The sequence below is a fragment of the Dermacentor albipictus genome, chromosome 3 (genome assembly GCF_038994185.2).
Source record: "Dermacentor albipictus isolate Rhodes 1998 colony chromosome 3, USDA_Dalb.pri_finalv2, whole genome shotgun sequence".
In the NCBI taxonomy this organism is placed as follows: Eukaryota; Metazoa; Arthropoda; class Arachnida; order Ixodida; family Ixodidae; genus Dermacentor; species Dermacentor albipictus.
The window spans coordinates 156,406,262-156,423,330 of NC_091823.1; the positions used below are offsets into that span (position 1 = coordinate 156,406,262).

The window sequence follows — 17,069 nt, forward strand, 5'->3', positions numbered from 1 at the left end:
CCGTGGTCATCGTAAACGTGCGAGCAGACGGCGATCAGAATGCGCTTTATGGCGGGCTCTGCCACGTGACCAAATATGGCGGTGCCCATAGGTATGGCGCTGTCAAACGTTTATCGGATCGCGGTTTTCTTGTCGGTCTCATGCGAAAGTACTGGGTAGTACGCATGCGAATACATGGCGATTCGATGACGTTGTGTTACCGGAGCTTGTTACACAAAAGGTGCGACATTCGAAAGAAGAGGCCCGATATATTGTCTCAGTGCGAGCTCGAAACCAGCGCCGCATAGCTCTGCGAGAGTCGTGGGGAGGTCCCGCGTTTGATGCCTTATGAGAAGGTCATCGTGAGACGTTGCGCCATTGCAGTGACGGCGAAATAGCTGACACTGTGTAAACTGCGGGTTATAGGAATGTAAATCTTTTTTGGGCGAACTTCAGAAAAAGACGCAACTCACAAAGCACAACGATAGCGGCGAGCATGGTTGTCGGTCATGGAATCCCATCAATTGCGGTAATCCGTCTGCTATATTTATGCGTGTATCACCGATACATCCATCCAGAGTACGCTCGCTGTTCTTTTTTTTTTTTTCGCGCACATTCGAAAATATGGGACACTTTCTTGCGTCGCGTGCGCACTCTGATTACACAAAACTCATTCGGAGTCAGCGACGACATTCGAGCAATTTGGAATACAGTACGCGCGGCAAATCGGCAGCAGTGTCAGTTCGGCGAAAGACGGTCACCCTTTAAATAGCGAGGCAACGTATACGCGCGATAACGCGCACATTCCGTAGCGGGCGCGACCTCCGCGGAGAGCGACGCAACGGAGCGCGTATATAGCATCATCGCCGAGGCTAAACCCGCCGCGGTGCACTGCTGCCTTGACCCACTTAGTGGCATCTGTAGCCTCGTCTCCGAGTGTGCGGATCGCACTGTGAAGGTGCAGAGAGGCCGGAAAGACCGCGAACGGTTGCAACGAACTTCCACTCGCTATGGCACGCGTTCTAGCGAAGTGGGGGCTTGACAGCGGGCAGTCTATAACTGGAGTGACATTCCGGCTACTCGATACAGATTCAGAATTTATACAGAATGATATGGTATGATATGATACAGAATCTTTGACTTGAGCAGCAGGCCGAACACGGGGAAAAGACGTATGTGCATACGATACCCGGCTGCACTTGCAGCTAAAAGTTTGTTTGACAGTAGAAGCGGTCGGATTTGTTTGAACTACCCGTCAAACTGCCTGGACTTCGTGGTTTTGCGTGATAAGTATTCTGTCACAACACTTTCACTTGCAAATTTTTAAACGGATGCTCACTATCAAACAGGGTTTATTTCCGAGAGCACACCATTGCGTAGTTTTCTCCCTTTGTGACCTTCGTCTTCAGTGAGCCGCTCAAGTCAGCGAATTCAAAGCACTTCGCGAGCACGCGTCCGGGGCATTATTCAATTGTCCTTCGTGACTCAAGGCATTTCGCCGCCCATTCCCGTGCGGTCTACCGACAATGTTCCCACATCGTGTTTAGTAAGCGGAGTTCAGGGTAGTGGGCGCACGCGCTGGAAGAAGGTTATGTAGCGAATACAGCAAGTGTCCGCTCTGCTGCCTTCGAAGCCAAGACCGTTGAAATCATGAATGTATCGCAAGATTCGCGCTCGTCTATCTGTATTCTGCGCCACCAACTACGCACTATTGTTCCTCGCTCAATGTCCTTTCGAACCTAATAGGAGGTGCCCCACGAGCAACACACCTTCGTCTTTAAAACGCTGCGGAAGCGGAATTACAGCACAGTGCTCTTGTAACACCGACCCGGCCGTATAGGCACATTAACCGGAAAACCATCACTGAAGGATCGGATCCACCGCAGAGGAAAAGAAGGTAAGCGAGACACTGCGCGTCGCAAACAACAGTTATATATCCACAGATTCAACACAAATCCTCTTCTTGGTTTGTGTCAGGAAATTATGTAGATAGAAAACCACATAGTTTCGATATAGGCTTTACGAAACCGGCTGTTTCCTTCGTTCGCAAGCGTCTACGCCTCAGTCCCTGACCATGGCGTAAGCAGCAGTTGCCGGACGGGACGGCATGCAGCTCATACGTCGCGGGCTTCACTTTTTCTTTTGTTAATTCTACTACCTCTTTATCAACGCTCTTTTGTAGCATACCTAAAGTGATTCACTGAGACATATCTGCAGAGAGACGGGTGTAGTCTGCATTTCTTCTCCTACTCTCAAGAATCCTCTTCTTCTCCATGATCACTCTTCGTCGTCTTCCCTGACTCTTCAGGAGCAGAGCGCTTCCCTGTCCCGGACTTCATTGTTCACATCTCCTGGTGTGATATCTAAATACATTACTGATTCAGACGTACTCTGTTTGTTCGGAGACTCCCAAGTACCATATGGTCTTCAGGATACCACGCTGCGAGGTAGTCTTGATTGTCATTGGAACTGCCACTGCCTTGCCGTACTCGAACGCGATCGCCAGGTTGTATGTACGGTATGTCGCTGCTGCTTCTCCTGTCAGAGTTCTTCTTCTTCACTCGATTTGTATATGCCTCTTGTTATTCCGCGCTTTTCTTCCTCTAAGATAGCTTTAGGTTATCAAGAAAGCCCAGTTCCCAATCGGCTGGAAGTATGGGCACAGTCCCTAAAGCAGCGAAAAGAGGGCTACATCCAAGGCCACTCGTGCGAGAACGGTTGCGATGTCTCACAGCGGCTCCGAGGAGGCAGCACTTCCAATCGCCTGGAAAGTTCGGGTACATTTTTATGTACTGTTTTGTGTCTCATATAGCACGTTCGGCAAGGCCATTAGCAGCTGGGTGATATGGTGCAAAAACTTGTAATTCCTTTATCCCCCGCCCGCTTTGCAAGTTTTTTGCTCCGAAAAGCAGGCACATCATCGCACGCCAATGTCTTTGCGTCTCGAAAACACCCAGCCTTCAGAAGAGCGATGACGTAGCTGGCGTCTTCCTTTCCTGCCCTGATCATAACCATCCTTGTACATTCATAAAATAGCCAGCAAGGAAGCTTGAGTTTTCCTGACGCCTTCCCCTTTCTTTCTGAGCTCCGCGAAATCCACACGGACGACTTCAAACGGTACACTTTAATGCTCTGTGGTTACCATTATGCCGGTGGGCTGCCTGAACTTGACATTATTCGTCTGGCACAGATGGCACGCTCGAATGTAGGTTCTGGTATCATCTTTCACACCTGGCCACGTAAATATTTTGAGCAGTTCGTTGTATGTGCGCCAGAAACCATCACGTCCACCTGATTCTGGGGTGTCATGGTTGAGATGCAGTATCTTGGGAACCATTGTGGCTGGAACACGGTATTTGCCATGGATAAACTTCATTTCTTCGGTACCCTCCCAGAGCGTCACGCGAATAGTTACTTGAGATTAGTGAAATGTGTTGGGTATCAGTAACCTGGACAGTGCATCAGCGTCGGTGAGGAGAAGGCCGGGACGACGAGAAATGACAAAATGGAGCTGTGTGAGATAATTTACCCATCTAGCGATGCGCCCTTTTGGTTGTGTCATGCCAAAAAGGTCAGTCAGCGCCTGGTGACTGAATTTTGAGCGAATTTTGCGCATTCATGGTAAGTTCAAAAATACCGCACAGCTTTCAAGACAGCCAGCGTTTCTTTATCTGTTGTAGAGTAGTTTATTTCAGCTGGCTTCAGTGTATAGCTGTAGCACCCGCTAGATAATGCTTTTGGTGGTTCGACTTCAACGATTTCTGGCACAGACCGGTGCCAGCCGCATAATAGGGCGCGTATGTATTGAGCACAAATGGCAAGGAGGAAAGGGAAGGGTCTGACGATTTTATTTTCACAAGTTCACAGCACGCAATTTCACACTCGTCATCCGACTGGTATTGCATACCTTTCTGCGTCAAGCATGTTAGACATCTTGATTTAATGGCTCAGTCTTTGATGACTGACCTGAAGTGTCCGGCTAGACGTAGGAGAACACGCAGTGAATGTAGGTCATAGGGCTTCACTAATTTCGAAATTCTTTCAACCGATTTCTGCTTTGTGCTCTTCGTGGACCCGTCACACACTCTTCCGAGGAATACTACGTTTTCTTGGAAGATTACACTTTTTTTAAATTTCACTTTGAGATGTGCAAGAATGGCATAGTGTAAAACTTACGAAATGTGTTTCTGATGTTCCTCTGTTTTTCAATAAACAGTGATGTCATCAATGTAAACGTTTCAGAACGTGTCCAGGTATGGCTTCAGGGTTTCATTCATGATATGAAACCACGCTGGGGAGTTCTCCCACCCAAAAGGTAGTCGGTTACGTTCAAGTCGAACGGTATAATGAACGCAGTGTATTTTTTCGTTTCCTCAGTCAATGGAATTTGCCAGAAGCCCTTTCAAAGGTTTAATCTTGCAAACCAACGGCTACCAACGGTCTCGTCAATGATGTTATAAAACATCTGTATTGGGTAAGGTATAAGCTTAGGTTCTTGATTAAGAGCTCGGAAAACTGTGCAAAGACGGAAAGCTCCATCTTCTTTTGGAGCACTAGAGGCGATGCAAGCGGTGACACCGACAGTCGAATTGTGCCAGCCTCCTACATTGCTTGTAGCTCTGCTTTCAGTCATATCTTCTTTTCTCGTGACATAGTATATGGAGTTCTTCGAACCACTGCTTTGCCTGTGAGGTCGAAAGGAACCGCGTGAGATTTCATTGCTTGAGAATAGTTCCTATGCAGAAAAGCTCCGGGCATTCTGTTTTTATGTCATCCTCACAACACATTTGTTTTAGGTGTCCAGGTGCCTCTAGCTCGTTCTTACTTATTAAGGTGTCTTCAATTAGGACCTTATCGTCCCATCTTTAACTTTTTCATTTCAGGGTGGGACAACAGAAAGTCATAAGCTACATCCGGCAACACTGATGTGCCTGTCTTAATTCTGTGACCTTGAAATTCAAGAACTACACATGCCCACACATTACATGAGCTCACTAGGCCCATCGTATTCCTGGACCAGCACGGTCCTGCCATCATAGCGGCTGATCGACGCCCACCAGACTGTCAGGGTCGATTTCAATGTCATCGACCCTGACAGGGACGTGAAGCAAACAAGTGGACACTACGTATATAGTATCACGCAAGTCTGTCATTTGGGGCTTGCCGTCGACACCGACTTGTTTTCGCGGCAACAATTAGGTAAAGTCAGATTCTTTAGTGTGACACACTGGCTGCTCCCCTCGACACGGTAGGGTGAAATAAACTTTCCTTTAGGCTATATGATGGGCTGGGTAGAGGAACCGCTTGTTGATAGGCATTCAACCCATATTTTGCGTTCATCTCACCTGAATTATGAACATGCACTGCTCGCAGGCCACTAGCTATAGTTATTGCGCCAATTCCGTTGTTGGTAACAAGAATTGTATGCATTGCAGGATGTATTCAAATGTCAATTGTGCGCTTATCTGAACTTGGTTTCGTACATCTACACATATCCCTTGTGAAATTAAAGCTATAACTGCCAGTCATAGGAGCTTAGGTTCCGCTTCACACAACAAAAGACATTTTTCGAGTAAGTACTCTAGTAAACAACCACATTGGTATGTAAAGCGTAGAGCCGTGCCCCAACTTTCAACAGCGTTGTGACGGAAAGCTACCAAAAAATTTCCTTTCCAATCGTTTCAACAAGCTGGTAACTTGTCCAAAAGCTGCATGTCATACCACTTTCGAGCGATGACACCAAAGAAGCGACGCATGTTGCGAATCTTCTCATCGTCAGACAGCCACCCACTTTTCTCACATGCATATTCGTAAAACCAAAGCCAGTAGTTGGGACACGCGGAGCTTTCCTCGGATACAGCTGGTTCCACAATGTACCAATCAAGGTTATGCAACCTGAGCAGACTTGTCATAAGTTCACAGTTATCCGTCAACTTTCGTTGCTGTTGCTCGATGACATTTTAAATAAGGTTAACCTCTGTTTCCGGCTTGATGGTGCGTGGGTGCGAAGGCTCCAGGAGCAAGTCCACAAGATTCTGCAGCTGCAGGTTCACTTTAACAAAGGAGGTATTGCTTTAACGAATCCCGTCTGCAGAAGTTCTTCGCTACTCATTGAAGCTCCTTCCAGCACCACTTCAACGAGGTTGGCCATTGTAACATCCCCGGCAAGGTCCTTCGCTGGCTCATCTTTCACTCTGTAACGGCTAAAGGATATGCCCGGTCGTGACGTTGGGTCAGCGAAGAATGCCACGCACATGTTCGCTTCGATGGCTGCGCCAAAATGTAGCGTTCCTAAAGTGATTCACTGATACATATCTGCAGAGAGACGGGTGGCGTCCGCCATTTAATCTCCGACTCTCAAGGATCCTTGTTGTCTTGTGTCCCAGACAGTGGATCCTCTTGTTGTTCTTCTTCTTCTGAGTGGCTGTGGCGCATACCCAAAGTGGCGGATTGGCCGTGAACCGGGTGGTTAAATTAGGCGTATAAAAAACAAGGAAGCTAACAATTTGAACGTTGGAGCTTAAAAAGTAAAATTTTTGTGTGTCGGAAAAAGCAATCAGAAGAAAGCAGTGCATAAAAAAAATCTAAGAACAGATAAATAAATGAATGAATAAATGAATGAATGCTATGGTGAACGGGGACGACGGTCAGTATAACATGGTAATCGCTTGATTTCGATTAGGTAATTAGATTAGATTAGGCGGGATTTCTCGTAGTCGTTTTCTTATAAGAGAAAAACTCATGCAAGGCAACAAGACATGGTCTATTGTTCCCGCTTCGCCACAGAATGAGCATAATGGTGTGGGTACCAGACCAGACCTCTGTAGATATAAGTTCAACGTAGGTATACGTCATCGCAGCCTCGTGATGGACACTTCAATTTTTCATGTTTGGCAAAAAACTATGTGCCAAGGGTACATAAGATGTCGGTAATCCACAGAGTTGGTAATTACGGAGCGTGACACTGTCTGCATAATGACACTCCTGAGAAATCTAGCAGCAGTAACATGAGCTGTCAAAGGGCAATAAGCGAGAATCGGGCCACTTATCGATGCCTTGGCTAGAGAACCTGCAATTTCATTTGTAATTAGTCTTTTTTTTATGGCAAGGCACCCAAATGAAACACACGCTTCTCAACTACCCAGGTACCGATTCCGCCTCATTGCGCGAGAATCACGAGAAGCAGTAAAGGTGAGCACAATGATAATGAATCAGTGATTATCATGGCTGACGTAATTAATGGTCCTAATTTGCGTAATGCAAGCACCACTGCCATGAATTCGGCTAACAAGATCGGCATAAAATCTGGCAGCCGAAGAGAAACTGTCCAATCAAGAATCGGGGAAAATATTCCTGCACCTGACTTTTCTTCACATTTTCTCTGACCACTCTGCATCGTCTTCTCTGACTCTTCAGGAGCAGACTGCTTCATCTTTTGTTAACTCTAGATGCGTGTTAGACGGCGCCGGCTGTTCCTCTTAATTTATAGGTGAGCTAAAAAAAAGGATAACGTCAGACAAAGAATACAGAAAGACTGCAGAAACAACAATCCTAAAGTTTACATATACACAACAAAAAACAATTGTTTCTGATCAGTTCCCAAGCATTCGAACGTTCATGACGACGTATGCACGGCGGTCCTCGTTGGTGAAAAACAGAGCGCAGCCAAACACACACAGAAGAACCACTGGAACATTATAGAACGAGCCAATACGCAAAACACGTATATATGAAAACGTTAAAAAATGAATCACACCTACAAATACAGCTTGGTGATCAAAGTTACAATATTAAAATTTAATACCTTTTAGACATCTAGGTTCTTCAAAAAACTCTACTAATACCCGTGGTGCACTGTATTGCAAGTCTTCTGACGGTCGTGTACGCGCGATTTTGTTTATTGATAGTGGTCTCCTGTGCCGAGCATGTGTATTCGCAAAAAAGCCTCTTACGACGAGTATCATAACTTTTGCAGTGCAATAGGAGGTGTGCTATGTCTTTCTTCGGCTTCCTCACAAGAGCACCCCAACGCTATCGTTTTGTCCTATCTTGTATACAAGAAACACTTAGTGGGGGCTGTGCCGAACTGAAGTCTATGGACGGTTGTTTCTACTGGGTGGCTGGCTTTCATGGGTATGTTGAATTGCTAGCTAGGGTCTATGGCGTATAGTCTGACGATTTCCGTACCATTTGTGGACCAAGTCTTCCTGAAGATTCGACCACAGAGTTTGCTTAAAAGACAACGCGTGTCACTAGCCGCTAGTGGCGAGCTTCGCGCGCCTCGTCATCTGCAGTGACGTTTCCCTGTGATTTCGCAATGACTCGGCATCCGCTGGAATGCGATATATAATGGAGAATACGTAAGCCTGTTGTATTTCATATATCAACGCACCATTTACTTTCTCCAAGCGTGTTCCCTCTATGCAAAACAGCGTAGCTTGCGCATCGCCCGGAGTTATACCCATCGAAAAGATCCTGAGTGTGAACATATGAAGTGTAATGCCGGAACTATAGCATACAGGCTCTGCTGTCGTAGCCGTTGTAAAGTGACACGCCGATGTAGAGCTTCCGTCCTTACACGAACCGTATGTGTAGACCTGCATACTATCCCTGTATGTAGGGTAGAGGTGTGGCAAAGTTAACTGTTTAGTTGCAGTCACCGGCATGTCCCCCTTACGAGTTAGACCTGGACTGGAAGTGACAATTTTTGGGATTGGGAGCAGCCATGGAGCATGCGAAGCGTTTGTGGGCCAATGTCCATGAGCAGGCAGCAGTGGCGTAGCAACAGGGGGGGCCGGGGGGCCGTGGGCCCCGGGTGCAAGGGGCCAGTGAGGGGGGGGGGGGGGGTCATATACGTCTGAAGGCACCCCTCTTTCCGCCGGCTACACCCAGCGGGGGGGGGGGGGGGGGAGGTGACAGAAGACCTAAGGGCCCCGGGTGCCACGTGACCTAGCTACGCCACTGGCAGGGAGAAGGTTTCGGCACTGTACCATTACCTCAGGCAAGCGGGCCCCGTTTCGCGATTTTAAATGGCTTGAAAAAGACGATGATTGGCATGTTGAGTTCCCACAGGAAAACAGTGGCGAGATGTTTCGACAAATCTTAGCCCCTGAAAAGGCGACTCGCGATACTCAGAAATAAACGCTCTGGCAGATGCCCGAGGCTTATGCGGAGCCTTCTTACGAGCAGTCGATCGTCTAGGGTGCGAGATAGCTCACTTGATGCATTTGCCACGACATGCACCGTATCAAAGTGAGGCGACCGCGCAAGCCTATAAAATCAAACTACAGCACAATCAACACAGTATCCTGCTTGTCACCACCGCACAACGTCATCTGTGCTTCCACGTGAGCATTTGAGTTTCATAAGCTACTAAGGAACATTCGTTTTTGTGTGGTTATATTGCGTGTGCGTCTACTGAGCTACTGCGACTATATTGTTTTCTCCATTCTTTGCTTGAAGCTTTTGTACCATTTGGAGCACATCTATGAATTAAGATGGGCAGCAGTCTACTGGCACCAATACCGCTTGGAACACAGATAATAGTAACGAAAAGCACTGTACTGAAGGTGAACGACTTCATACTGGTGAAAGTAGAAACCAACAATAGTAGATTTTTCGAAACGCTCGCTCGCTCGTCGATGGCTTCGAGTGTCATTTAGTAAATCTGCTGCGAAGCTGTTTTGAGAGGGTGGTAGCAGACAAACACCCTCATTATAGCGCTTTAAGCTTCCTTCGCCGCAAGGCGTAATAGTCGTCAAAGATATGCGCACTTAGATGAGAATCAAGTGACATGTCTGTATATCTAATGATAAAATTATATGCCAGTACTCGTTCGATAATCTTCGTTGCTGTCATTTTATTGTTGAACGGCTGATTGCAAAATCTCTGTAAATTAAAACACAGAATAAAAGCTAATTGAAGAGGCATGGGGCCCTATTATACAAATCTACTAAATTCAGATTTTATTTCAGTGTTCTGAGATCAAATTAACATAATCTCCAACTCAAGAATCAGGCAGTGACCCGCAGCGTTGTTTGAACAGCCCAACCAAAGGCTCTCCTTTTTCATTGAAGGTCACTTTTGTTTTCTTTGAAAGCCAATAGCGCTGCCTACTTTGACCGGTTCTTATCTAATTGTCTAACAAGAGCAGAGGAGCGCGCAGACGTGGAGAAGGTTTAGGTGGGTCCGACCTAGTGCAGTGAAAGTAGATAACCGAATTAAGAGGAAAGTGCCGAAATCTACGATTGGTCCGCTTCCCCTTGCTTAGCTTGTGGTGGCTGGTCGAGAATCGCGGCGCATTGTCCAACGGGAACTTAAAAAATGACGCTAAAACGGATCCCCGGCGAATAATAGTTGGCACAACAATGTCGTACACGCGCCGAAAGGGCTCGACAGCGTCAACTGCCACGCAAAAATGTTTATTATGCGCAGAGAATGTCACTGTCTCGGGTAGCTCCGAGTAACCAGTGCCCGAGTGATTGGTGAGCGTCCTTAATTTCTTCCTTTCAGAACGGGTCAACCTACGGTGATTCAGAAGAAGGAATTCTGTTTGTTGAGCATAATAATGCATCTTTAACGCATACACGTCACTTTTGACTGGGTGAGTTTCCGTGATTTTCTGACGTCGCGTGACAGACAGGCGAAGTGGGCGCAAACCGAAAAATTTTGACCAATAGCAGAGGGATACGACAAAAAAGGCGTAGAACTGGAAATAATTATTTTTTCCATAGTTCGGCCTAATACTGCACAATCAATGGGTATACACGTCATATCCGATGGGTAGTTTTCGCGGTTTTTGTGTCGCTGCGTGCCCGACAAGCAAAGATGGGGTGGTCGCAAAAATATTTGATCCGCAATCGCGGAGGGCTATAGTGGCATAAACAGAAAAAAAAGACAGATTGGAATAGCATTACATTATGGCGACCCTGCTCGTTGGGCTTGCTACAATTCCACAGTCTTGAGCATACTGTCCGTGGGGAGTGCACTCATCGACGGAGGGGTGGGGGGGGGGGGGAGGAAGGCCGTGACATCGGCCTCTGTTTACAACACGTGCCGACAGCGGCGTTCCGGAAAACGTGAATGCACGCGTGACTGGAGCTGATCGACGGAGGCTGGATATATACGAACACTTCGCAGTCGTGCTATCTACACTCAAACGCCAAAGAGCCGAGTGGTATATGTGTAGGCTCACGGTGTCAGGGTGATGGTATATAGCTAGGGCCATGCAGCGTATATAATCAGCATAAATGAAAACGCTAACATAAAAAAAAGACCAAAACAGGTCAGAATAACGGTTACACACAATTACATGGGAGTGCGGCGTGCAAGCACGTCGCCGGTTTCAAAGCGTAGCGTATATTCCTGAACTTACGTTTTGGAGCCTGCAATAAGGCAACCATTACAAAACGCAAGTAAACCTGGAAATGCTATAGGACACATTTCAATTGTTTCTTTTTACTTTGAGGTTGAATTTATGTCAGTATAGTAGATGCGTACATGTGTATATGTAAGAAAAACACGGGGAAGGAGGGACATGGAAATTCAAGACGATGAGCAAAGCGTGAACAAGGGAAAAGCGGGAGTCAATGTTTCGACAAGTCCACATATCGAAACGTTCGCTCCCGCTTTTATTTTGTTCTCGTTTTGCTCATGTGTATATATGGTAGCTTACGCGTAAAATGTGTTTATGCTGCCTGATGCTGTCGTCCTCGCCATTTAGGTCATTTACTGGTCTTGGGTTTGAACGGGCGAACAGCGCCACGCCTACGGGTACAGACAACGTTAGTTGCGTTACTTCTGACAGTAACAAACACACGGTGCCCTCATCAATGCGCTTCTGAAGTCTCTTTTGAAGATGTGATGCACGGAAGTCCAAGGTCACGTGCTTTACGACTGCAGAATAGTACTTAACTGAACTAGTTAGTTCATAGCTAAGAACAGTTTTGAACGGCTGGACTGAAAATTAAAAAAAAATTGCTTGCCCTCTTGTAACCGATAGTAGATGCAAATATGATATGGCAACCGGCAAAGCAGACTTTTTGTAGATGATACTAGCCGCAATCTTAAAACGGGTATAGCGCATGTTCGCAATGGCGCAGCCCCCCACACCGCACCACGCCGTACTGTGCATTGGTCCATATGGACGCCACCCAACTCGGAGAAGAAAACCAGCTGAAAGCGGCATGACAGGTAGCGAAAGACGCCAGGGAGACAGAGCGCACTGTCCAGCTACACGAAGAAAAGTGCCTGAAGGAGGCGCCACGCAACGTGGCGCCATCTCTTGAGGCGACGCAAAACCCGCGCCGCAGAACTCACGGACCACTGTCATTCCAAAGAGCACAGGCAAGCCTGTCTCAGTGCTAAAAGATGACAATGAAGTGGATGGTGTCCTGTATCTGCCTTTTGAACGTTGCTGGAGGAAATGACAAATAAAACTTCAGCGTACGAGAAGTTACAGCTTGAGTGATATCGTGAACAAACATTAGGTAGAACTCGAAAGCAATATTTTTTGTAACTTGTTTGGGCAGTAACTAATATATGTAATCCGGTCCTGTAAAAGGGTTGGGGGCCAGAGACCACATTTCCTTAAATTTTGTCTGGTTGCCCGGATGATCTCGTTTGGTTCTCGTAACATGCCCGGATGTTTTCAATTGAGTGCGCGGATAACGGCTCTGGCTTTTGGCTCGAGGTCACTTGAAGGTTGCCGACAACGGGAGCTATATAAAGCATTTCATTCTTTAAAAAAAAAAGGCTAAGGAAGACTGACAAGGAGGTTGCTGTCTAACCGGTTTAACTGAGCTAGTTACTTCATAGCTAAGAACGTGTGAGCATCCTTGTGTGTCTTCCTAAGTCCTTTTTTTTTAGTTCAGCTGTTCAAACTCGTCTTATCCACAACTGTAATTCGCGACGACTTGCAGATGAGTTGCTGACTTGCTGCTGATTTCTTATTTCGGAGTGGCATGCATCTATATGCTACTTTTATTGCTATAGCAGTAATATGGACACTGCAGGCGCATTTTTTCCGTCGCGGTGTTGTTCGGTCTAAAGTCCAAGGGCGATAACACCGTGGCCGCGCGTCGTGTGCTGTATGCGCGAATGAAAACACACAAGGAAGCCGACGATCGTGACTCCATCTGGCGCGCGCGAAGCAAGAAAGCGGTGAGCAAAACGCCATGGGGGGAAACGCCATGGCGGGATAGGAGGGAAGGAGAGGGGGGGGGCAGCGTTAGGCTCCGGGAGCGACTGCATATTGGCCTCGAGCTCCACCACTGGAAAAGCTGGCGCCACCGTCGGCGTGACGTGCCAGGAGGGATCACGTGGACATATCGGCCGCGTCGGCTGCTTCGGGAACGCCGAAGCGAGCTGAAAACGAAAGTTTCAATTCCCTCGTACGCTGCGGTCCTCATTTAGTGGCGAAATTTTCCCGCTTCGTGTGTCTCCTTTACAACGCTTAAAAGCATTACAATAGGTAGTGGCTGCCTTTGAAGGCGCGCAACATGGTAGGCTACTGCTCGGTGACGCAATGCCGGATGTACGCAACGGAGCCAGCAATCAGCCTTGTTCACACGTAGCCGCAGGACAAGCTGCGTGAAGTTTGGCTCGCGAAACAACACCGGCAAACATCGGCTACAACTCAGGTATGCAGCAAGCACAGACGCGAGGAAGATTTCTGCTACGGCGCCCGGTCTGCGATGCTCTGAAAACGCGCACTGAGACGCTCGCCCGAGTTCGCTGCCCGACTAATGTCATGACGGTTTGGTCTATGAACTTGTCGATGCTATAGATACTGGCAAGTTGAGTGGAGTGGAAAGGCAGCGGTAAGAAGCGCATTTTAAAAAAGTATGGCATATGGTCATGTTTGTGTTATGAATTAATGCATGCACTGGATTACAAAAAAGAAGCAGCGGGAAATCGCAGGCTGAGAACACCGATAAACATACAGTGCGACGCAACTCGAGAAATAATATTGAAAGATCAAAGAATTTAGAAGAAAAAAAATTGAATCGTCGCGACGGCACATCAAAGTCCCCGTAGGCGTCAAAGTCTCTACAATGAAGTTATTTTTGAACAGCTCTGATAGCACCCACGCAACAATGGTTGCTTGTATACTGTCAAATGCTCATATTCTGCGGCCTAAAGCTCATGGCACGGTGCGAAAACGCGCGCGCGGAGAAAGCGAAACAGTGCGTGGACAAGCATCCAGACGCGCCGGTCGCTGGGAATCTGCGAGATCGCTGCATTGAGGCTTCGTTCTATTACGCTCCATTTAGTTATACGAACACTATAGGAACATATTTCACATAGCTTCCTCTCAGCGTTTACCTACCTTTCAAGCAAGAAGCCGGTTCGGGAGAGTCCATCGCGGCGACCGCGCACAGTGGCGTTCACTGTACGTATTCGGTAAAGAGATAGCGTCTGTAAAGGATTGTGTGCTTTCAGTTTGCCCAAGATTATTATTTAGACAGTAAAAAACTTCTCTCGTTTCGAAAGTACTTACAGAAATGTCCGGGAGAGCTCGCGCGTGGTGTTTTCAGTGAACGCTGGCAGCAAAAGCTATGAGGAGCGCGCCGCATGATCCCTCATACTACGCCAGCGAGGCGCTTCCGATAGATGGCGACTCCGTAACTCCTCGCCGCCAATAACGCGACGGGGCGCAAGGAGAACTGACGATCGCAGCTCAATCTCGCGCGCCATATATGAAGGAAAGTGGGCAGGCAGCGCAGGAGAGTGGGAGGGGGGGGGAGAGGATAGCGGCTTCGAGTCCGCCAAACAAGTTCTTTCTTTGCACGGCCGCGCGCGATAGTGCGCGCCTTATGTTGAAAGGGATGTGCAGACGGCGCACACCTTTGCGCGCGCTGTGTTCGCGCCGCTCTTGCGTTGAAGCGATAGACCGCGCGAAGGTCACTTCGCTCACTGCTGCTGCCGCGCTTGCTCGCACCAGCCTTTTGACAGCGAGTGCCCCCGCTCATCGAGTGTGATGTGCTCATGTTTGCTTCTGCGCGCTGACAGCGTGCTTGTTAGTTCAGTTAGTAGGCGATCGTTTCCGAGTTTATGCGGCCGATAAAGCTACTATCCTTACTTCTTATAGATGTTTACTAATTCGCTATCGCAATCGATGCTTCGCCATTCCAGCGAAACCGCGACTTTCTTCTAATGCAAATGCATTTCTTTACAGCTGTCTTCATGACTACCCACGTAAAGTTGGGGATCTTTTATGTTTCGTTGTGCTTTATGGGTCTCATACGTTGTAATTGTTTTCCGTCAAATATATGCGGCTATCTTCTGGCATGCGTATTTATCCTGGACACCGTCAGGCTGCCTTAAAAAGCTCTTATCTGAGGATACCAGGACATCTTCTGCGCAATAAAATGAACTGAAATAACCTTGCGTCGAAATCGGTGATTGTTTTTGCAGCGAAAACATTGGCGCGCAAACTTGACGTCACTGCTCCATGCTCATATTCTATGCCGATCTGCTGCAGCGCTGGCGGGCGACAACAGGTTGCGATTCACGTGGCCGTTATTAGCACTATATACGCACAGAGTTTCATGTCACTCTGCGCGTTAGGTGTGAGTCATTGATCTCCCGCTTGTGCGCACGTTGGCGCGATGACATCTTGCACGTGCGGAAGAGCGTCCGGCATGTTACACCGCACACGCGTAAAAGAAAGCGCGACGCAAGTAGTTCTTTATTATTCTTTTAAGCAGCAAAAAATAAAAATCTGAAACAGGAAGAAGTGATAACGGCACAAGTACCTCTTCGTGGCGGTTCGTTCTTTGTGAACGGTTTAATACTATCGATGCCAGTAGCAACAAAACGCACGGAGAGTGGACAATCGATTGATGAAGAGACCAGTGTGTTTTGCGAAACAGCTTATGGATTGTATCGCATAAGTGGCACTAGGCTAAACGCTTATTCGGCGCTCCCATACGATGATTTCAACGCTTAGCTTTACACCGGCAGGGTATTCTGGCAACGTACGTCTGACAGTGAAACGCATGACAAAAAAGAGTTAGAAAGCGAGTCTGCTGCATCTGCTGAGGCATGTATATCCACAAAATGATACGCAGAAGACACATTTAAGAAAAGACTCGTAGTGCTACGGAATCAACACGTTGAAGACTTTCGGCTACCGTCTTCTTCGCGAATCATATATACATCTTGTTGTTACGCAGTTTCTACGGCTAGTCGTCAGTTGAATATTTGCGATTGTCCCGCCCTTCACTGTACGCACGAACTCGGTATCTCGCATCTTACTCACGCTGCTCGAAGATTTATCTTCGCCTGCCTATGCTATATGCGGTCTTGCACATAATTAATTGCCACTCGGGGGCTTTCAGCGGCTTCCGTTTGTCATGGGCATATGTAAATCCGATTTTTACTCGTCAATGTCGCCAAGGGTAGTGATGTGCGTTTTTATGCGCATAAAACTATCAGTGCCTCAACGAAAACATGTGCGCAGCAAGATGCCCTTACGCCGAAAAAATAATAAATGTTCAAACAAAATGTGCTGCAGCGCAGCGGCTGCGCAGTCGGCTCGACAACACTCCGCGTTCAAGGTCACGCAGCCACGTCTTGCTCGATCGCTCGCACCTCCGCCGAACACATCTTGCAACGTACGGTTCCTCGCGATATCTCACGCGCAGAGCGGTCACCCGTCCGATCGAGCGAGCTGCCTTTACTCACCCTTGTACTGTTTGTCGGGGGTGAGCTGCTTGGAGACGTGCTGCACCTGCAGCAGCAGCTTGACGCGTTCGATGGGCGCCACGCTGGTCTTGGAGATGGCCGCCGCCACGCCCCCGGCGACGAAGTCCTTCAGGAAGGAGATCACCTGCGTGTCCTTCTTGTCGGCCATCCTCGGTGCTGTGGTCTCCTCGGCAGTGCTGAAGAACGTGTCCTTCACGGGCGCCACCAACGACAAGGAGAAGAGAGATACGGTGAGGGTCCGTGGTCGGCCATCCGGCAGGTTCGAACTGTACGCGCTTACATATAGCGAATACGTCGCGGAGTTTCGTACCACAGGTTGCGATTCATTTGGACGTTGCTGTAGGACCGAACGAGGGAACTGTGCTTCATAAAAAATGCCT

At 47.8% G+C, this 17,069-nt stretch overlaps 2 protein-coding genes across 2 annotated transcripts in view; one reads left to right on the forward strand and one right to left on the reverse strand.

Annotated features, from left to right (window-relative positions):
* LOC135920578 (ADP,ATP carrier protein-like) overlaps window positions 1-17,069 on the reverse strand; it is a 69,678-nt gene that overhangs the window by 51,842 nt on the left and 767 nt on the right. The window contains exon 2 of the mRNA XM_065454902.2: window positions 16,669-16,879. Within this exon, the coding sequence (XP_065310974.1) occupies window positions 16,669-16,837 (169 nt within the window). The 5' untranslated portion in view covers window positions 16,838-16,879. The remainder of the gene's footprint in view (window positions 1-16,668; window positions 16,880-17,069) is intronic.
* LOC135920586 (uncharacterized) overlaps window positions 1-17,069 on the forward strand; it is a 63,278-nt gene that overhangs the window by 26,272 nt on the left and 19,937 nt on the right. The gene's annotated exons all lie outside the window — the stretch shown is intronic.